Source organism: Chelonoidis abingdonii, chromosome 14 (genome assembly GCF_003597395.2).
Source record: "Chelonoidis abingdonii isolate Lonesome George chromosome 14, CheloAbing_2.0, whole genome shotgun sequence".
Taxonomy (NCBI): Eukaryota; Metazoa; Chordata; order Testudines; family Testudinidae; genus Chelonoidis; species Chelonoidis abingdonii.
The window spans coordinates 12,393,002-12,415,608 of NC_133782.1; the positions used below are offsets into that span (position 1 = coordinate 12,393,002).

General features: G+C 37.3%; 1 protein-coding gene across 1 annotated transcript; it reads left to right on the plus strand.

Annotated features, from left to right (window-relative positions):
- Positions 1-2,407: 2,407 nt before the first annotated feature.
- On the plus strand, positions 2,408-22,076 carry CTCFL (CCCTC-binding factor like). Its single transcript, XM_032782585.2, has 10 exons — positions 2,408-3,116; positions 4,440-4,674; positions 6,830-7,000; positions 7,488-7,621; positions 9,594-9,714; positions 10,722-10,871; positions 12,949-13,109; positions 15,479-15,661; positions 17,006-17,129; positions 19,327-22,076. Exons 1-10 carry the CDS (start codon positions 2,475-2,477, stop codon positions 19,482-19,484), a joined length of 2,079 nt encoding a protein of 692 aa, XP_032638476.1. The 5' UTR covers positions 2,408-2,474; the 3' UTR covers positions 19,485-22,076.
- Positions 22,077-22,607: the final 531 nt, after the last annotated feature.

Here is a 22,607-nt window from a genome sequence, read left to right on the forward strand (position 1 = left end):
TTTGTGTTTGTAGAGCATCTATCATTGTGGGCACTAGTTGAAACAAATAATTATGCCTTTGTTATATTCTTGCAGAAAATGAAATGCATAATACCTGGATTTACATTGAAAAGTATTTGTACCGTAGTTTAAATGTATTCAGTAGTATACATTAGGTACAGTGTAATGTAAGATGTCTGCAAAATTCCATTATATCAGCTATGTAGACCAGGGTATGCACTGTGGGCTGCTTTTGTGCTGAACTAATTTCAATCACAATCAATATTTTTAAATGGGTTGAGCCTATCAGTTTTGACAACCAATGTGAAAACAGTTTAGTGGAATATTATATAGACTGCCTAGGACACGACTGGGACATGGGAGATGCTAACCTATAGGCATTTTACAATTTGTCATCCTAAAAGTTAGAGGTGAATCTTTAAATCCTTCCTCTGCACTGATATCTAATATTAAAGTATTAATAGCAAATGGGCATTAAAAATATATGGGACTTTAATGGTTTATCCTGAAGATTGAAAAATGCTGTTTTTGAAGGATATAAAAGATGAAATAAACTTGTAAGATTTCACAAAATATCTCAGACATTTTTATAAAGACTTTAGAGAACTCTTGAACATAAACTTGTTCCTTGGTTGAATAACCAATCCTGAACTACAGTATAGTGTAATGATGCTTATAGCTCTTTAATTAATTTTGTAAAATACTTAAGCTTTGATGGTTAGAGATGATACACTACTGGCAGTCAACTATCTCTTGAATAACACTCAACTGGCATAATATCTAGGCTGAGTGTTTCCATAAGAGAAGCATGTAAATACTTTAGTTTCAAAGTGGAAGGCCAACTGAGTACTATTCCATTGACTCTCGCCAAGTAGGAGCACATGTTAAGAACATTAAACAAACACTCAGAAATCTCTCTTTATGACTCAGTTAGAGGAAATGTTTCTAAATATTTTTGTATCAAAGGGGTAGCCGTGTTAGTCTGGATCTGTAAAAGCAGCAAAGAGTTTTGTGGCACCTTATAGACTAACAGACGTTTTGAAGCATGAGGTTTCGTGGGTGAATACGCACTCCGTCGGATGCATGCAGGACTCTTTGCTGCTTTTAAATATTTTTGGGTTTTACGAGAGATTTTACTGTCAAGCACAGGAACTTGCTATGGTTGCATAAAAGTGGAAAATGGAAACTTGGGCTCTGACCATGCAGCAAGATCCATGTGGTCCCCCGGGCTCATGTACTGGGCTAGAGTTGCAGGCTGTTGGCCTTCATTAACAGGGTGAAGAGCTGGTTCCTAGTCACAGAGCCCTATACTGATACAAAATGTGTATCCGCATCAGATCTGCAAATATCTGCAGATACAAAGAGAATATCCATGGATTTGCAGGGCTCTAACTATTCAGTCAGTATCTTGAAGGTCCTGACTTGTACTGTCTCTGGAAATTGAAATACATTTTAACTCTCTTTTCTGTGTATGGTTTTCTGTGTCTGCCTAGCTCGTGAAGGCTATAGTGACACAGAGCCTTTCTCCTGCTGGTGAGATTGCAAGTGAGAGCCTGGCAAGGTCACGCTCTCCTCCCTACCGTGGCATTACACTGCAGGGGAGCAGGGCTGTGACACTGGGCTTTTCCCATCTTGCCCCTTGTGATGAGGTGTGATGGAAATGAAATGGAAGGGGTTGGTTTCCAGTTGGGGAAAGGGAGCTCAGGCCTCAGTCCCCGCTGCTGGGGGAGGGAGTGGGGATCTCAGGGCAGCGGAGGTCCCACGTCTCCCTGCAGTGGGGGAAGGAGTCAGGTACTTCACGGTTAACCCTTGCAGGCGGGAGGGGCGGGTCAGTGGGGGAGGGGCGCTTCTTGTCGCCCCTCCCCCCGCGGGATTCGGAGCCCGCTTCGCTGCCGGCCCGCAGTCACGTGCACCGGCAGCGCTCCCGCTCTTTACGGAGCGCGCCGGGCCGGCCGCTGGGCGGAGCGCGGGGCCGGGGAAGGGGCGGCGGCCGCCGCTCCTGGAGCCGCAGGGTGGGGGCTCCCCTTGCGGTAGCGGCGGGAGCAGCCGGGGGTGGGGGCTAGTGGAGCTTTAGGGGCACTGTGGGGGGGAGGAGCCGGCTCACTAGGGTGAGGTGCCCAGGTGGTTGGTTGGAGTGGGTGGGTTTGGGGAGCTTCAGGGGAGGGCAGGAGGTTGAGGTATAGGGCGGGAGGTAGGTTTCCTGGACGGTAGCCCATATCAGGGGGGTATTGGGGATAGGTGCTTGAGGGGTGCGGCGGTGGTGTTTACTAGAGGGTGGGCGGTAGATGGGGCGGTTATTGGAGGGGAGGTGTTGTGGGGTTTAATGGGGAAAGGACAGCTTTGGAAGGGTCGTGGGGACTGTTTTGCCAGGGTGTGGCTAGTGGAGGTGGATTTTGGGTGACCAGGGAGTTAGCTGAGAAGGTTTCTGGCTGTGGGAGTTATTAAGGAGTGGAAGTGGTGCGGCGTAGGGCAGCATGTGGAGTTGGTGTGAGCTTAATATAAGGGCGATGAGGAGCCTTAGTAGCTTTCTTTGCTGTCTCTTGGGACAGGTTCACTTAGTGATGGCGTCTCAGGACGCAGCCCTGCCTAAGCCCTTCACAAAAATAAAAGGTGCTGAAAGAACCTGGGACAAGGCAAGAGAAGATGATGGAGGGGGCAAGATATCCTGGGTGAAAGAAAGAAATAGCATGTGTGACCCAGATGCTGAAGGCCTAAATGGAGCCCCTCTAGCCAAGCAGCTGGAAGGAGGAGGAAACCTGGAGTTGTCCCCATCTCCAGTACAGGGTGAAAAACATTTGATAATGCTGCAGACGGTGCATTTGAAAGAAGGAGAAGATGAGCCCCAGGGGGTCAGTCAGTTGAATATTCAGCAGCAGAGTGGGGTGCACATGGTGGTGCAACAAGGTGCAAGTGTCTTGCAGCCTTTGGTAGTAGTGCAACAGGGAGTAGGTGCTCAGCAGAATCTACCCACAGGTGTAGCAATAAGTATACAGGATGGTGTTTATACATTTCATGACGTGGAGGTGATGCAGATTAATGTTTTGCAAGAAAAAGTACAGGCAAAAGATGAAGAAAACCTGTCATTGGATAAACCCCCAGGAATGATACTGATTAAGGTAGAGATACCATCAATGAAGATGATGAGATGGTAACCTTTCGTCTGTAGTGTTATATTGGTAGACTTAAAACTAAAATCTGGTTTTAAAAAATATAAATGAAAAATAAAAATCATGGCTGTGACTTTTTAAATGAAGGGATTTAGGCATAAATCCTTTAAGCGAGTTTTTTAAATCTCAGCCTATATTATTAAAAAGCAATCTTTCCTAAATACATTACTGATAGTTTGTTAAAACTAAAATGATTTTTTAAATTTATTTTTCTCATTTCTGCATTATTTGCATTTCAGTTGACTCAGATGTTCATAAGTATGCTGGTAGGCTTCCTTTCCTGGGTCTCACACATCAGTATAATACTGTAGTGTTTGGGTGTGAAAGTTGGAATATTTAATGCCAGACACAACTAGTTTTCACTTAGAACAAACTATCTGGAAAGTTCATGAAAACGCTGGTATTGCTATAAATATTTGGCTTTCTAAATTTTGCTACAAAACTTGAATGTTGGGCCTAAAATACTAGACATTGTCCCTTTCAAGAGATGATGCATTATATTTTTTAGTTTCAGGAGTAGTAATGATCACACTGATTTATTAAAACCTATTTAATTAACAAAAATTCAATTACAATACCTTAGTAACTACCACATGATTTGGAATTAATACAAAATGTTTACAAATATACTGCATAAATCTATATTAATTTTACAAAATATAATTTATAAAAATTACATCTGTTTTCCTTGTTTTTTCTTAAAATTTAGAGTCCTAGAAATTATATGAAAAATGCTGTCAAAAGAAGTTGAAAATATAAACTTTTATAGTCTCATTGTTATAGTCTCAAAAAGAAGGTCTAAAATTTCTTTAAATCTGTAAAGATTCAGGGCCAGGTTTTGAAAATTGCCCAGCACTCTGTAGCTCCGATTTAGGAGCCTTGCATGAATCTGTTTATTTTTCAGAAGTGCTCAATTTCCACCAATTAACACTGAGTTGAAAATCTGCCCGCTCAATTTAGATGCCTAAATGGCCTTTTTTGAAAATTGGGCCCCAATTGTAGGTGCTTGAAAACTGTGTCCCCCAAAGTCTGGTCCTGTTCCTGTTGAAGTATATGTCAAAATTCATTGATTCAGTAGGTCCCAAATCAAAATCCCTGCAGATTATGTACCAAATAACTAGCTGTAAATGAGAATTAATTGATGGGTAGTTTATTGTATTCTGCCTGCTGGTACAAATAGCCTCTGCTGTTTTGCCACAAGCATGATTGTACTGAGACTATTTTTTTTCTTGATGAAGTGCAAAACTGTTCGTTTTTTATTTTTTAAACTAGATTGATAGAAGTAAAGATCTACATGCAGTTGAAGGTAAGGTCCAGCAACTGCCTCCAAATGAAGAGGGAAGAGAAAAGGACATTTTCACTGTTGAGAAAGCAAAGATCTTTAGCTGTAAAGCCAAAGATGATATGTCAGTGTCACACTATGAACACAAAGAGCAAGAAGAACAAGCAGTTATAAAAAACACTGAGGCTCTAGAAGCTCAAAAAAACACACGGCATAGGAAAAAAGGTAAAAAGTTGACTATTCAGTATTTGTAGCTCATATTAGAAAACCGATTGAAGTCCTGTAAGTAACTTCCATTCTTTATGTTTAGAGTAAGTTAAGGTTAGAACTACTACTGAAATTTGGAAGAATGAATAACCCTTTCTGACCTTACCTGATAAGAATTTTTTAATCGGTGTAATGTCACTGTAAAGTTTCAACAGAGAAATTCTTCAGATTACTGCCTCAATCATCTGCACTTTGAGTAACTTGGAGGATTTGAAACCTGACTCCGTAGTTAAAGTTTCCATTGGGTTTTCCATTTAATGTTGAGTGTAAATGCTTAATAATTAAACATGAAGATATGTAAAATCATTCTGAGACTTGTACTCTTTAGAGCCTTCTTGGTAATTTTAATATTTAAAATTATTGTCTTCTGAAATCCTTAGATTATAACTTTTTCAGTCTCCTATATTATGACAAACTCTTAAGGTGAGAAAAACTCAATTTATTATTGCATTGAGTGCTTTATCAAGGAAAAGATCAGAATAGGGTAATTCATGGTGGAGGAAAATACAAAAGAGCTGTTTATTGTAACTCATCTGTGGTGGGTTTTTTGTTTTGTTTTGCTATGGAAGCTGATGGAGCTCCGAATCTTCATAGATAACTCCCTTCTTGATTTGCCCTCTGAATCCTGGCTTCCCTGTCCTTGTGCATCCTGCTTGACCCATCTAGTTCCACTGCTACTGTACCAGCCCCTCTTCCTAGCTGCCTCTGTACCTCCAGTCTGCTCTCATCCGTGTCTTCATTTTCAGCTTTCTTTGATTGTGATAATGGGAGGTCCAGTTCAACAGTCCTAGTAAGGTTTGCCACAGCAGAGTTTCTGCTGGTGAGACATAAGTTTGCCAGGTGGAGAAGCAGTCTCTGTAACAGTGACAAACTTCATGTGCCTTCTGCCACCATGTCTCAGTCCTTAACAGAAGGCAGAAGGAAGGGGAGGTTTGTAGGCAAAAACTTTTAGCGGCAGCAGAGGCAATATAGGGTGCAGGAGCTTGGGGTGGGGAGACAGATAAAGTTGCCTAAGAAGCAAAGTTTCTACTTCACTGGTGAGGCAGGTTTTTTGTCTGATGTGCTTAATAATGTTGAGCCCTGATTTGATGGCTCTTACTAGCTATGCTAGAGAATGCCTCCCTGTGGCCAAACTTACAAGATTTGCAGGAAGTTTGGAGGAGCCCATGGGTGGTTCCGAGATGCAGTTTTTTGTGTGGATATGAACTGATAAAATAATGATAAAGTACTTTTGTTTGTTGTTCATTGAAGTATACTACTAGCTGCATGCCCTGATACAGGCACATGAATTCTCTATAAATATTTGTTGGCTGCAGCATGAATGGCTATCGTAAAGAATCAGCTTGACCCAGACCTGAGATGATGGTTCCAGAAAGGCTGTCCAAATATTACACAAAGTGCCATTTGGCAACTATGAATCTGCTTGAAAGCTGAAAATGTTCCAAATTTCCTCGATTTATTTTCTAAAGAAATTCATTACTTCCATTATGTGAGTTTGCAGGTGTTATATAATCAGCATGGAATGTAGTTCTCTTTGCTTAAGAAACTAACATTCTGCTGCATTTGCATTCTTGAAGTTCAAGCAATAGATTAAGAGGCTTTAAACTATAATAGTGTTTTTGTCTATATTTAGTATTTTCAAGCCTCTGAATATGTGGAGAATTTCATAATTAATCTGCCATTTCTAGGCTTTTGTGTAAGTATAGGAGGTTGTCTCGCTAGTTAATGAAACTGACATCTGAGGCATACTCCACAGGATGTAAGCATCTAGATGAGCTAAATGTTAAAGATACTCTCAAGGAAGGGAGGATTATCCATTGATGTGAGTTAGACTAGGAATCGTGCCTCTTGGATTTTGTTCCCAACTGTACCACTAATCAGTGTATGGTTTAGGATGAATCACTTTAAACTCTTTTTATAATAGGTATAATAATACCTTTCTGACAGGCTTAATTTTTGGAAAGCACTTTGAGGTACTCTTATGAAAGACACTGCAGAAGTGAAAAGTATTATTACTTAATCTAGGAGGTTTAGTTAGGAAATTAGCACTATTCTTTAAGTCAAATAATTGTTTTGTGGTTCATGTGTCCTAAATATGTCTGTATTCTCATAGGGAAAAAGATGATCTTCCATTGTGATCTGTGCGCATTCACCTCTCTTAGAATGTCAAGTCTTAATCGGCACATGAAGACCCATTCTGATGAAAAACCCCATATGTGTCACCTCTGCCTTAAGGCTTTCCGTACAGTTACTCTCCTGCGTAACCATGTGAATACACATACAGGTATACTTAATATGTAAGAACGTGCTCCTTTTACTTGATGTCTGCCAGATTTAAGTGTCTTTGAAATGATCTTGTCTTCTACCATCAGTCTGCATTCAAAACCCCATGTTGATTTAATGGGAGTTCCATTATGTAGAGCGATGACATGACATGGCTTTAGTGGTTTTTATATATATAAAAAATATTCTACAGAATCATCCTCAAGGTGAAATGAATTAAAATATCGAATTCCTGTGTTCCTGAGCTGGTCTGTCTCCTTTAATGTCTGTGGGCCTTTTTCTTCCTAATATTTTAAAATATTAGGAATGTAATACATAAACCTTGCATTCATAATACATTTATAGTTTTAAAATATTTGAATCTTCAAAAAATTTCGTATCAATTTTGATATTAAAACTATTTTCATTAATGTGTAAATGCTGATTTACTACTGAGAAGTTACACAGATATGCCTTTTTAAAAAATTCTAAATAATATGTTCTTACAGGGACCAGACCGTATAAGTGCAGTGACTGTGAGATGGCATTTGTGACCAGTGGTGAGCTTGCACGACACAGGCGATACAAGCACACTCTAGAAAAACCCTTTAAGTGCTCAATGTGTAAATATTCTAGTGTAGAAGTAAGTGCAGTACTACTGAATCTCTTTTTGGGAGGGGAGAGGATGTATGTTTTCAAATACAAAGGCCTGATATGCTGTGAGTTCAGCAGGTTTTTACATAAATGCATAAAATTACTTATGAGCACAAGTGCTTGAAGGATTGGGACCTAATGGTGCACCTTCATATTGTCTTTGTTGACCTTAGTTTTACAAAACTCATTAACCATAGCAGATACACAGGTCAGTAAATGACGTATGTAGCTGCATAAGTTAAGCTACAGTATTGACACTGGACGACTTGGTTGGGTTGGTGAGATTCTCCTTAGTGCAGAGGGCTTGTGTATTGCTTTTTCCACCATTTTAACCCCATTACTTCCCTCCACAGAAGAGGGGTGGCCACACAGATATTAGCTATAGTCCCTGCACACCGCAAAGGAGAGGGGTCTGCATTGATCCCATAGACTGGCATGGACATTGCCACAGGGGCATGTGTAAGCAGAGGGAGATACTGGATCTCCAGATTCAGTGGCCCATAAACTTGTGTAGTGGCCACAAAGGGTTGAGTTTTCAGCCCAAGGATCCTGCCAAACACTGAGGGAGTGAGTTCCATTCCTCCACCTCCAGGTGCCTTCACAAAGCCCAATTAATAAAACTTTCAGAAGTAGAGGATGAATTTCATTATTTATGAAGAAGCCTTTCCAAAAAAAGATATTTATTCAGAATCATCACTTCCTTATTTTGTCTGCTCACTCATTCTTCTGAGTGAGCTCTTGTACTTTTTAAGTTAACATTTTCTGTGTTTATCTAACCCTTTTTTAAAACAAACCAACAAATACATTTTGTTCTAATATTTTTCCTAGGTGTTATCTAACAGTAAAATGGCTGCTGTATGATGTATTTACAGTGACCCTGATCCTACAAGGCACTTGATTAACTTTATGCACATGAGTAGGCTTGTTGTAATCATTTGTTACTGCTCATGTATAAAACACTTGCTTAGTGTTTGTGGTATTGGCATCTATATTGTAATTTTGGGTCAAATAAAATAAAAACTTGAAATTGCCAGAGGTTCACATGGAATAGTAAGCATTCAATCGTGCACCTACATTTGTGTCCACTACTATTGCAGTTACATTGTTAAATGACTATTTAGATGCTTAAGTGCCTGACATACTGTGCCCAGTTTGCAGCTGTGTACAGGCCTTGCCCGTTCTTCTTTTCAAAATATGGTCCCTTAATTCTCCACATGCATTGTGCTAGTAAATTTTGAATAGTATTTTTAAATCTAAATTGAAATGATTTTTAAAAATATTAACTATACTCTGTCCTTTTTCTCTTTTTTTTTTTAAGTAAAGTTCCTATTAATCACTTTTTCCTATTGTAAACCTCCCATTGAAGTTTGAGAGTTTTGCTTGAGTGAGTGCTGAAGAAGCTCTTAGATAGTTATTGCTATGCAGTTAGGATTTGATGCAGCACACACTTAAGCACATCAATGATTTTTACTTGAGTAGTGACCTTGAGTGGGGCTATTCATGGGTTAAATTAAGCATGTATATCTTTTCCAGATTGAAACCAATGTGATGAGCAAATATGTTACTTAGTATTGGCCTTTCCATTTTTTCTCTATATTTTCAGTTTTTCTTTGGGTGGTGTTTTCACAGATGCCTAAGGGAAATAGGTGCCCTCATTAGGCTGCTTTGAAAATCCTAGCCTTTGTGCATTTGATGGAAGTGTACGCAGGGCTAGTTTCACTGTTTCCTCCTGCATAGTCAGTTTCCCTTTTGTTTGTGTGGGTCTTCAGTGTTCCATACAGGGGAGGAATGTTAAAAATACCTCTAAAAATTGTGATTGCAAATCCACTAAAATTGAAAGTGTGTTTTAATGGCTGGTGTAGAACTTGAAATTGCTACATTTGTAAAATGGGTTAGATTTTAAGTTGACAGTGTTCCTTTAATATGGGTGGTGTTGAATACGTTTTTGACTTTTACACTAGGCAAGCAAATTGAAGCGTCATATTCGTTCACACACAGGAGAACGTCCTTATAACTGTTACCTCTGTAGTTATGCTAGCAAAGATACCTATAAGCTGAAAAGACATATGGTAACTCATTCAGGTAAGATTTACTAATGTAATGGTTAATACATATATTTTACAGTTTCGGTAAATCTGTAGGGCTACATTTTTTTTTTTTAAACTGGCCTCAATCCAGTCTCTGAAATTGCTGCTGCAGTTTTACACAGTTTTTTCACTTATGTTTTGTGTGTCACAAGAACATACATGGAAAAATGTTCATGTAAAATTGTTCGGTCTGTTTTTAAAACTACTTCTGAAAATGTGGCCTATCAGATTATGATTTTTTAATTGTGTTCATTTTGTTTAAACTGACATTTACCAATATGAAATAAAACATTCAGCGTCTTCACTTGTGTGCTCTTGTTTTCTGTGATCCAATTTTCAGTTTTGTATCAGGCCTGGTTAATTTTACATGGCATGTGTCTGACAGTCAGGGAGGGTTTACAAAAAAAAGCTGCCCCCAAATGTAGGCATGACTGTGGCACATCTGTTTCCTAAAAATACAATCCCTTCATGGAAATTATTTTGGCAAATGAGTAACTGCAAATCCTGTAATTATAATTTGCACTATTTTAATATTTATGGCAAAATAACAAAAGTAATTTGTTCCTGATGTGCTCTCCTGTTTCCTTATGGAATCCCAGTGAAGACAAACAGATTACAAAGTTTGCTTGAGAACAGAATTTAGCCCAATTCAGTGTTAGCAATTGTGTATTTTCCTACATTAAACACAGCAGAAAAAAAGAACAAACTAATTAATATTTTAAGTTACATAAATGGCTTTGTGCTGTCATTAGTTCTGCTCACAACTTCTATAAGCTAAAATCCTGCATTGAGATTCACACTAGCTTACAGCTGATCCCTGCACACATCATGCAGTTTTCCTACTGAAGTTAATGAGTTTCTGTTCGGGCACAGAGGTTTGTGCTGGTCAATCACAGTGCAGCATGAGGGCCATAGATGTCCTTGGAAAAGATGTGTTTGTATCAAATATACAGGTAGAGCTGCTGAGCATATGTTATCTAACTTCTCCTGCTTTTTTCATAGGAGAAAAACCCTATGAATGTTATGTTTGTCAGGCCAGATTCACACAAAGTGGTACCATGAAAATCCATATATTACAGAAGCATAGTGAAAATGTGCCCAGATACCAGTGTCCACATTGTAATACATTTATTGCAAGAAAAAGTGATTTGGGTGAGTTTGGATTTAAGAAAAAACTGGAATGCAAATGCATAGGGAATTTGGTATCTTTTCTTACTGATCATAGGCTATAAAAATGTTCAGTGACTTATGTTTATCATTATTAAAGTATTCCTTGGGAAAAAATATTCATGGATCTCTCGTGATGAGGGTATGTGGTGCCATCTTGTGGTTGCCATAGATTGGTACAGTTATAGTGCTCCACTTCAAGTTAACATTTCCAAGATATTACTAAATACCTGTGGCATTAGGAAAATCCATTTTCTAGAGTGACAGCAGTAACAAAAATCTAGGCCATAGATTCTCTACTGCACAGAGTGGAAACTCTGTGGCAGAAGGAGCAGATCTTGATGGGACTGTCACAATTTCCAGATTCTGTTCCAGCCCCAGCCCAAGCGTGAAATAAAAGTGGGTGTCAGACCAGAAATCTGAGGAGCTAGAAATATGTTGAATGTTTTTAATATACTGATATCCTTGAATATATAAGATCTGCTTGTACCTTTTGTATTTGTCCTTGACTGTCTCTTTAACTTTACTTGTGAATTTTGGAGCATTTCACTAATGAGACTTCAAAGAGTACAAGGAATCACATTCATAATCAATTTATAAAGTGTATATTAACTTTTAATCTTGCTTTCATATATACTTAACAGGCGATATTTGTACTATATAACTTCTAAATTCCATTAAGCAGTTGTAGCAGATCTATTTTCAGGTTCTATAAGTTTCATGTGACATGACGGATGATGGTGTACAATAAATAGAAATGACCTTTAACTCTTTGGGTCTTTTCCCATCAAGCAGAAAGCAAACCCACTATATTCTGATGTAGATACCTAAATTCTTTATACAACTCATGGATTTTTTTCTCACCTGCAAGTAATATCACTACAGTACTGGTGTATATGCAAATTTATGCTTAAAATATCATAAATGAAAGCTGGATATATGCAGATTAAATTTTCAGTTATACAAACCACTATATTGGAAATACAAACCCACATGAGTTTCCAAGAGAATTATGATTATACTAACTCTGTATCTGAAACATACTTCATTTGCATACCAATAAAATTATTATCCATATAGTTCACTTGTAAATTGATGTTTAAGTAATATGAAGACCTCATAGAAACCAGATTTCCATTAACAAGCCACCATATTAGAAATACAACCTATTTTTTATAATTGAGTCAATATAACTGACAGGTTCCAAAGAAATTTATACACAAAGGCCAAGATTTTCAAACTGAGAGCCTAAAGTTAGGGTCTTAAATGGATACTTAAGTGCCAACCTGATTTTCAAAAGTGCTGAATATCCAAAAGTTATGATTGGGGCCAATCCTGCACATTTTTCAGCTTGTACAAAGGCTCATGCCTTCATCACAAGTGTATGTGTATTTGATTAAATAAGTTATCATAGTGGGCTTCCAGTGCTTGAATGAGGTGGGTTGAGGCATTAAGGGCCACATTTTTAAAGGTATTTAGGCAGATAAAGACAGGCACCTAGGCACATTTGAAAAACCCACTAAAGACCTAACTCAAATTATGAATAAATATTTAATTGATTTCAAAGGTATGAATACGGTAGGGTGCTTACTTATGGAATTTGTCTTTGTTCAAAGATTATCACCTAACAAGCACCTATTGATTGTCAACAAGCCTACGTATACTCCAGGTTCCACATTACAATACGATAAATATCCTTTTGGGCTAAATTGTCAAAGGTACTTAGGTGCCTAAAGATGCAGAATGATTTCAATGGGAGGTAGGTACCTAAACTTCTTAAGTGCTTTTGAAAATCCCACTAAGCGCCTAAACACCTTTTGGAAATCTGGTCCTTTGTGCTGCTCCCCATAGGTGAAGCCAGTAGACTGTTTTTGGGCTCCTGTACAGAGGTAGTAAGGGCCGGGAAGATTCCTTGTCAGCTTTCTTTTCCCCCCCGCCCCCGCTGCGTACATCTGTTCAGGACTATTCACAGACTAGCCTTTTGTCTGAAACTATAGACATCCAAAAATCCATCTTCAGTTACCACAACTTTTCAATGTAATGATCTTTAAAACTGTTTTAGGTGTCCACTTACGTAATTTGCATTCCTACCTGACCGTAGCGACAAAGTGCCGTTATTGTGAAGCTCTCTTCCATGAGCGCTATGCTCTTATTCAGCACAAGAAAACTCACAGGAATGAAAAGCGATTCAAATGTGATCAATGCAGTTATGCATGCAAGCAGGTATTTACATTAATTGGAGTGTGATTGCTTATTCAGTTGATATTTCTGTGGGGTAGGCTTGGCTTTGGGGTTATATTTGCTTTGATCATAGTTATTTGTTACCACATTGTAACTAAAATTCTGTGTTTATATTTGTTTGCAAGATAACCGGTTTATGAATGAATGATAAATTAGTAATGCAAAAAAATCTTAAACTATTTGCATATGAAAAATAATTCAAATGTGATCTGTTCGAAAGTAGAAAATAAGAGCAGTTATTTTGACTGCAGTTGTGATGATAAAACGTGGTATTTGCATCTTATTTGTAGTATTCAACAAGTACAGAATAAAGTTTTTTCAATCGGAACTGGCATTTTTGTAAAACAAATAACACTATGCTATAAAAGTAGCTTGGAAGCCATGCAATACAAAATGTCAGGAAAGACTGGATTCCTGGAATAGGTAATTTGACACAGGATACTATATTCCATGCCTAATTCATTTACACAACTTACATTTTTTAATAGATTAGATGTCTATATCTGCAAGATATGGGGTACAACTCTTTAGAAACTTCATTATATAGCTTTGATCATACCCTGAATCAGCTTTGCTCTATTTATCTGGCCTTGGCTAAAGCAAACTTTTTAGTGGACCTCTTGTTATCAGAATGTATTTCTACATATTTCTATATAATACCTATTCTAGAAGGAATTTTCATAATCTGAAAATGGAAGAATTAAATCATGCTATATGTTTCATACATTTTTTGCTATGTCAGTAACATAGGGAAACATTTATCCCAATATATAACCTTGTAGTCTTTGTTTCATTCCTGGATGATGTGATTAAAGAGATGCGGACACTCTAGACAAATCATTTTACACTATATTTCAATCCAAAGAAACTTTTATTTTTGGATGCTCTGATTAGAGAATTATGTGCAGTGCAGACGTGATGAATTTTCATCTTCTTAAGTTGTATTTAGAAATCTGTCAAGTTTAAAAACTGAAATGTGGCTGTGCTCTATGGAATATTTATTTGTTTATTAACTCCATTATTACCCTTACATTAGCAGTGTATGTACTATACATTAGCACAGTTAAAATCTTCACAAGCCAAAGGAATAAACATGCTATAGTAGTATGAGTTTTTCTAAAAAGAACTCTTAAAAAACACACCGGATTCTTTCACTGAAACTCCTACTCTAAGTGCTTATAGGACTGTCACTGGAAAATTTAGTGACTTGTTCTGTGTGTTAATTTTTAGAAAGATTCTCTCACACTCAGGAAGATATAGAGAGAAGATAACTAAATACGGATTAAAAGCATGGATTCTCAATCAGACAAACATACTCTGTAGTAGAAAGGGATATTTAACTTTTAAGGCTGGGCTTTTAAGCCCACTAAAACCATGTATAGCTTTATCTTGCCATTGCTCCCTTGAAGTGGGTAACTGTAAAATACTGAGGGTTCAGTAATATGGGTTTTCACGTGTTCTTTATAACTTCAGCATCTTATTATTAATTTTAAATAATTTCTGTTGAATTAAAACCACTTAGCCCTCTGAACTCACCAGTTACCACTTGTCCGAGGAAAGGAGGGCACAGGCATTCTCTTATCTAGTCAGCTGTCCGATTGTCTGGGGAAAAGAGGGCAGGAGGCAAGCCGGTTTTTGAAGCTGCAGTATGCAGATGTGCTTTCTCTACAAGCAGCAATCTTTTCTACCCTGTCTGATACCGTTGCTATTAGTCATTCCTTCCCACTGTTAATTACATAGGCCCTGGTGTGCTAGCATAGGCTGTTCCCTACAGAGTTCTATTTCCTTCAGCGTGTCTCCAGGTGCATGCAAGGATCCATATCAATGGATCTCACTGCATCATTGGGGCTGTGCAAACTCTGCAGGGATGGAGTTTCCAATGGACAGTAGGAGACACAGTCTTAAGAACCCACCAACTCTTGAAATAACGTTGTTTTTTTTTTTTAAAGAATCAAAACAGTTGACTTATTCTGTCATTTTTCTGAAAAGGTTTGTTTTATTCCAACCATTCTTTAAATGATTGCACAGTAAAGTAATTGACACTTTTTTGAAAGTTCCGGTAAAGTGAAAAATTTAGGAAAATACAAACTAAATCTCAGTATTTGGCCCTTAACATTTTATTTCAGGGATCACTGTTCTCCAAGTGATGGTACACATTGGGTAAAATCCTGGTCGCATTCAAGTCAGTGACAGTTTTGCCATTGACTTCAGTGGGAGCAGAATTTTACCCTACATGTTCTTCAGTACCTCTGCTCTGTGAGACAAATTAAGGAAACTGCAACAACCTTGGACTCTAATTTTCTTGCTTGTCACAAAAAGTTATATTTTAAACATTGTTTTCTTTGTTTCAGGAACGACACTTGATTGTGCATAAGCGTACACATACTGGTGAGAAACCCTTCGCTTGTGTATGTTGCAGCAAATGCTTCCGGCAGAAGCAGCTTCTAACTGTTCACTTCAGGAAATACCATGATTCCAATTTTAAACCAATGGTTTATGAATGCCCTAAATGTGGCAAGGGCTATTCACGTTGGGTAAGGTACTTCCCTTTTAAGGAATGTCAGTGGGGAGATATCTTTAGTTAAGTACTACATACCTCATTTTTATAAAGAACCAGTCTACTGGCTGAACTGAATCTCCTGCTAGCTCCTTGATGCAGAGACACCAATAGGTTTTTCCCAGATTTTACATCAAAGGGTTAATACATTGACAATTTACCACTTTATATAAAAGGCCAGGTGTTTGTTTCAAGAATTTTATTGGTACAGTGCAAGTTGGGAATTAATAAGATTGAATGTGCAAATAGTCTATTGATAGAAAATAAAAGGCAAAAAGGAAACAAATGTAAATATCTGGAAAGTATCCTAGATAGGTACCAAAAGACAAATAGAAGAAACAGAGAAAATATGTAAAGTAGAAAATACAAGGAATAGTTCAGCAAAGTGAATGAGAGAATAATAATCCTATTCTTCAAAACCATATGCTACCACCAGAATTTGTATCTCAGCCAGCTCCCTGAGCACACAGGATACTGTGTTAGCCACAAGAAGTGTTACTGTCGTTTGGCCTTGTGATTATAGTAGCTTCAAAATCTGGTCCTATCTTCTTTGTAAATTAGTTTATAAAATATCAATTTTATTCACTTATGAATCAAAGATGCTAGATCTGATTTTAAGTCTGCCAGTCTTTGTAATAGGAGCAGAGAATCCTGTGGCACCTTATAGACTAACAGACGTTTTGGAGCATGAGCTTTCGTGGGAAGTGGGTATTCACCCACGAAAGCTCATGCTCCAAAACGTCTGTTAGTCTATAAGGCCACGTCTAGACTATGTGCCGTATCGGCGCGTTAAAATTGATTGCTCGGGGATCGATATATCGCGTCTAATCTAGACGGGATATATCGATTCCCTGAGCGCACTTATATCGATTCCGGAACTCCACCAACCCCAACGGAGTTCCGGAATCGACATGGCGAGCCGTGGACATCGATCCTGCGCGGTGAGGACGGGTGAGTAAATCGATTTTAGATATTTGACTTCAGCTACGTTATTCACTTAGCTGAAATTGCGTATCTAAAATCGATTTTATCCCGTAGTGTAGACCAGCCCTAAGGTGCCAGAGGATTCTCTGCTGCTTTTACAGATCCAGACTAACACGGCTACCCCTCTGATATCTGAGTCTTTATAATGTTCCTTTAAAGTGGAATTTAAAAATTTTTACTGGAACAATCTTCAGAAGTTTGATAAGCAGCAAGTCATTGAGATTAATTGACTTTTTTTTAGTTTTCTAAAATCTATATATTAGAAACTTGAAATGTTTGTCTTTGTATTTAAAATGCATGATTGTATTCATATGTCTGTGCTTCATTGTCCTATCAGAATAATATGCATAAGCATTCTGAAAGCTGTGGATTGGTGAGAGCAAAATCTGTTACACGCCGCAAAGGAAGCAAGGGCAAAAAGAAAAGATGTGACAGACTAAAACATGATGTTAAGCAAGAAGGTAATCAGCTAATAAGTTAGAATGTAATCAAGTAAATTGGAATCAACCAGATATGGCTAAAGCTGTGAATCTCTTCCTGTGATTGAATTAATATTTCACAGTGAAGTTAATTTAAGTGCTAACATAAGATGAATGTTTGTTTCAGACACCTATTTGTGTGTGTCAGAAAGCCCAGTCATCTAAGTGTAAGTCATTGCTCAATTATTTGTTCTGGAGCCACTGTTCCCCTGCTCATGCAAGTTTCCTCCCAGTCTCCCTGCCCAGCAATAGTCAAAAATGCAGCACTGTTCTTTAATCAAGGAAGATGAAGGCTACAGAGCGTTCTCTTGTGCGGATCAGCGAGGGTCAGCAGGCAATAGGGAAAACTCCTGAGTACCGCAAACCAAGCTCCTCCCATTTGTGATGCCAAACTAGAATGCTGCTTAAACGGAGCATGTCTTCATAATATGATCAATTCCTCTTCTTTATCTTGTGTTTGGTCATCAGAGAAACAGTAAAAATGACTATTTTGAACAAAATTGGGCTTCCCAGTTAACATGCCACTGAGATGAGTAAGACAGTTCACACCTCAAAGTTATTGTTTCAGGCTGTTTGCAGGCTTGGGAGGACACATTTGTTGTTGTTTCTGATTTTTAAAATGCAACTATAGGCTCCCATCCTGTACTTTGGGCGCTTATCCCATAAATTAAAAATCACAAGATGAACAGAAGGATTACCCCTAGATATCTGTTTCTCTCACTCTCCTCAGCAGCCTTTACAAAAGGGGTGAGGGAGTCAAGGTGAGCTTTGCATCATGTCTGGAGAGCTACCTCTGCTCTGACAGATCAAGGGTGGGGAAGTGAGTTACCAAACTGAGAACCTCTCAAAGAGAACTCCTGCCAGCAGCTCGGGGACCTCTGCTGAGGTAGTGTATCACGCTGCTCTGGTTTACAATTTGTTCACATTTTGAAGGTTATCTTTACAGTCATCAGGGCCATACAGTAATTTAAAAAAAAAATAAGCTTAGATTCTGGAGTATAAGAATCTGAATATGAAAAGGTGCTGGCTCATTGTTCCACTGCAAGCTTGTCCTATTTGACCCTTTCTAAGCATGAGTAGGCAACACAATATTTAATGTATTGGCAGGCAGTTTGCACTGATTTTTTTTTTTCCTCACCTGTATGGATAATGCCACTGGGATAACATTTCACATAATGATAATTGTGATGATGTAATTTTTCAAAGACTGATGAATACATCTCAAGGTGGAACATCAGCAGGTGATTTTGCAGTAGTGTTCCCTCCACTCCTTTCAGTGGTAAGGCTGCAATGGTTGTGACTGAAGATTTTAAAAGAAATGTCAGGGTAGACCCAGACCTAAGCTTTGCTTGTGGTTTTTGTATTTGCAATACTTACGTTGTGTAGACTTTTGCTGCTGTTGTTTGGTGCATACAGACTATGAGAATTTTTGTGCATCTTCAGCTCTTGGGGTGAAAAATTCAGTTTGCTGGAATTTAAATAATCTCTCTACAAGCACTAAAGAGACAAAATGCAACTACTTCCTATTATCTGACTCTCTCAGATATTACATGCTTAAGCACTGGGTCCAAATTTCTTTTTTCAGTGGTTAGTATTTGGGGATAAACAAGGGCAGAGGAATAGTTTTGCGCACACACTTGGAATATTGACTATAAAATATAGATATAGATATATAATTGGCTTATTAAAAGATCATAGTATCACAAGAATTTTTGACTCTTTCGCTCAGGTTTAAAAATGGATTTGTGGTGTCTTTCTGACTGATGAATAACATGCTCTGCTGCTGCTGTTAAAAATGAATTTAAATTTTTTTTAAAGAAATCCCCTCTTCTTCATTCTGCCATGGATGTAAGAAGTATGTAAGTCTCCAGTTAATTAATGTTGAGATCTCTGCTGATTAGTAAATCATTGGTGCTACTAAGTAGCATTGATTATTGCACATTACGACTAAATTGATCCACCAAAGTTGAGAACAGAATCCTAATGGTAGGAAGGTGACATTTATAACAGAATGTACTCATCCTCCAAAATTGGAGACTTAAAAATAAAAAATGTAGTGGGACGTTATAGATACTGAAAATGTTTTTTCCCCCTACAGTGAAACTGCAGAATGGTAAATTCATTTAGTATTTAATTCTTTCTCTAGTTGACAATTATGATGTTTAATTTTTCTGCAAAGCTGTTGACCTGGGATCATTCCAAGATGTTTCCTTTGTGAACACTGAATGCTGTGCCAGTGAGATTGTTCCTGTCGTATATGGAATAGAAACAAGTACTCCGATGGAGCAGAAAACAGAAATAACTTGTGAAATGATCCTCAACATGATGGACAAATAATAGAAACACAAGTTCTGATTTCCATTGTTAACGTACAGAATGTCAGTTTGTATGCTAGTGCAAAGTTTGTAAGCATGTTAAGGGAAGTAAGCTGTAGAAGGTATTGGTTTCTTAAAAAGTTGTTAGCTAAAGTTACATGAAAGCCACATATATTCTAACATGTTCACATCAGCGTCAAAGAAAAACAAATTTTAAAACTAGGCCATGGAAAAGAAGTAGGTTGAATTTATTCAATTTACTTTTCATTTTTCTTCCAGATTTAGTTACAGAATTACATACAGTTTTCAAGCAAATTTATTCCACGGTAGCTCTGTGCTCCTGTCAGATCCAGATCTGTGACTTTCAGCTTGTTTGCATTTACCTCATGGTGAGCACATTATGAAAGGAACATTATTTTGATGCAAAGAACATAGCTAGGTCTGCTCTCGGAACACTAAAGATCTTAACAAATCTGTACAATTTTAGCCTAATATAGTACTTTTTATATATATATAAATCTGAGAACCATGATATGCATCTGGGTACCCTGTTAGTAAGTTTATTGTAACATTATTAACTTTACAGTATGTACACTTTTAATCTCTTAATTTTAAAAAAGACACTTTTTATAACATAACAACCAAGCCTCAAAACTGGGTGAGGCCTTGGTCAAATTCTCCTCCTATTTAACACCAGTTTTACACAGATGTAGCTCCATTGATTTCAGTTGGGGCACTTGTGATTTACACCAGAGTGGGAGGAAAATCAGACCCTTGTTTTTTGGTTGATTATTAGGACTTTTATAACCACTTTGTGCTATAGCTGTCTTGCATGTAGCTACATGCAGATGACTGTAAGAATGGGTTTATACTTGGAACTTGATCCAAAGCATATAAAAGTCATTTGAAAGATTCCCATTGACTTAAATCACTTTGGTTCAGGCCTCTAATAATATATGCTTGTTTTTAAAGAATATGAAAAGTATTTTAACAATGTTCATGGAACATGCTGTGTGTAAAAAAACAATGAAATTCTAGTAGTTTTAGCTTTTTACCAATTTGTTGGAATCCCCACTTTTATACCAATCTTACTGTTTAGTCTTCATGACAATCGCAAATAGTACCATTGATTGATTTTTTGTTGTTGTTGGTTACAGTGAGAAAAACTAATTTTTGCATTATTCACTTATTTTTCCTTTCATTTACAATTAATGTTTGAAAGCATGCTCAAAATATAAAATATATATTTATATACTACCATTTTCAGTGAAAAAATGCCTTTTTAAACTAGTTTTAATGACAAGTCATAATGAACAAATTTTATTTTAATTAAAAATACCCCAGCTTACATTTGATTTTCAGATGTGGAGTATGTTTTATATATCTGGATTGTTTCTATGAGCGTTACAAATCCTGCTGTCTTTACTCTATCAAAACATCATCATAACTTCAGCAAAGGTTTTGCCTGAAAAGTGCAGAATTTGGTTCACTTTAGTTGGCTGGCAGCCTAATTCTAATGTTTTTAAGGCAAATATTTTAACACAGAGCTACACATACTGTAAATTCAAACTGATACCCCACTTATATTCTGCGCGTAGACCTAATTATGTGCTATAGGTTTTTAATTATCCTTTTAACAATGCTTTTGTAGCCATGACAATAAGATTCTTCTGTTCCGTGCATTCCAAGTTAAGTGAGTTTAAGTATTCACGTCTGAAAGAACACATACATGTTTTTGTTACTTTTAAGAGGTTAATAAATGGATGTTTATTTTCAATCAATATAGTGTTAAGAACTTTATCCTGTCCTTTACATGGCAAGTATAACTAGATAGCTTGTAGCAGCTACGCTACTTTGAAACAAGGCCGATCCTGTGACGTGCTGAGACTCGATTACCATTGAAAGTGGGAAAGCAACGTCACCCTCTTGTACGCCAACACACATCTAGGAGTTAATGGTGGTGAGCAGCTCACCAAGGCACTTGTCATCTGCAGACTGGAGTACCCAGGTTAACGAGATACAGAGTGATGCATCCTACCACAGGACAGGATCAAGTCCTTAAACAGCTAGTGATATAGCTATTTATTACAGTAGCTACAGCTTTTATAATGCAGTGCGATACCCCATCCAGTTTTGTAATGAAAGTAATTTAGAATCATTGGGAAGGCGGTGTACTTGAATCAGTTAACCTTGCTAGTTTGTTTAACCTACATTACATAATAACAATGTTATGTGGCTGTTCAGATTCATAGTCTTGTGTTCATATTCTGTGGCAGTTTGTCTAATGATGATGCTTACCTATTTCTAATAAGCTAATAGTTAATACTGATTACTTAAATTACCTAACAAGACCTAGGTTTTAAGAATGGTTTTGTTTCTATTATGAAAGTGTGAATGGTATTGTTTGCTTAGCATGCTCTAACGTTAACAATCTTCATCTGAAAATCAGAACATTAGTTTCTTTGTTTAAAATTCATAACAATGTTGTGTAAACATTTGACCATTTTTTGTGTATAAACTGTTTATTTTGAATCAGAGTAAATTGGCTTTCTTCTTACTCTAAACCAGAAAATCAAACTGCTTCAAATAAAAGATATTTTCTCTTGTTTGTGAACTCAAAGTAGTTATCATTTTAAGCCATTTATAAATTGAAAGTAATGTATGCTTTTAAAAGTAGAAAGATAGTACTTTGACTCCATGAGGAGTCTTTTCCTAATTGTAGTCTTTTGCCATTAAATCTAATTCCACTTTTCACTGAAACCAGTGGTGATTCTGTCTGAATAAGAACTACAGGATGGAGGCTTTTAGGTACTTTTATATCTTGAGTCAGGTTATGATAAACATTTTACAAAATGCTAGTTTTGAGGGTATATGCTCAAAAAGCTATACATAATATGTGGATTTTAAGACAATATATGGATATGATTAAATACAGTATGGAGAAATAAGATCGCAGCTGTAATCCTAAGAAGTTAAATTGATCAATGGTATTTAAGAGGCCAAAGGAAAAATTATTTTAAAAGTTTGATTGTAATGCTTTAAAGGTTTAAATGTTGTCTTGTATTTCTTTCTTTTGTATTTTAGTGTATTCCCAAGGAGCTATCGAGAAAACTCGTGTTGTCTGTTACCAGTTTTTTTTAGATAA

Coding starts and splice junctions, on each gene's coding strand:
- CTCFL (XM_032782585.2), top strand. CDS start 2,475: ATGTGGAGTTGGTGTGAGCTTAATATAAGGGCGATGAGGAGCCTTAGT. Junction 10,872..12,948: donor TGCAAGAAAAAGTGATTTGG/GTGAGTTTGGAT, acceptor AAACTGTTTTAG/GTGTCCACTTACGTAATTTG. Junction 15,662..17,005: donor GCAAGGGCTATTCACGTTGG/GTAAGGTACTTC, acceptor TTGTCCTATCAG/AATAATATGCATAAGCATTC.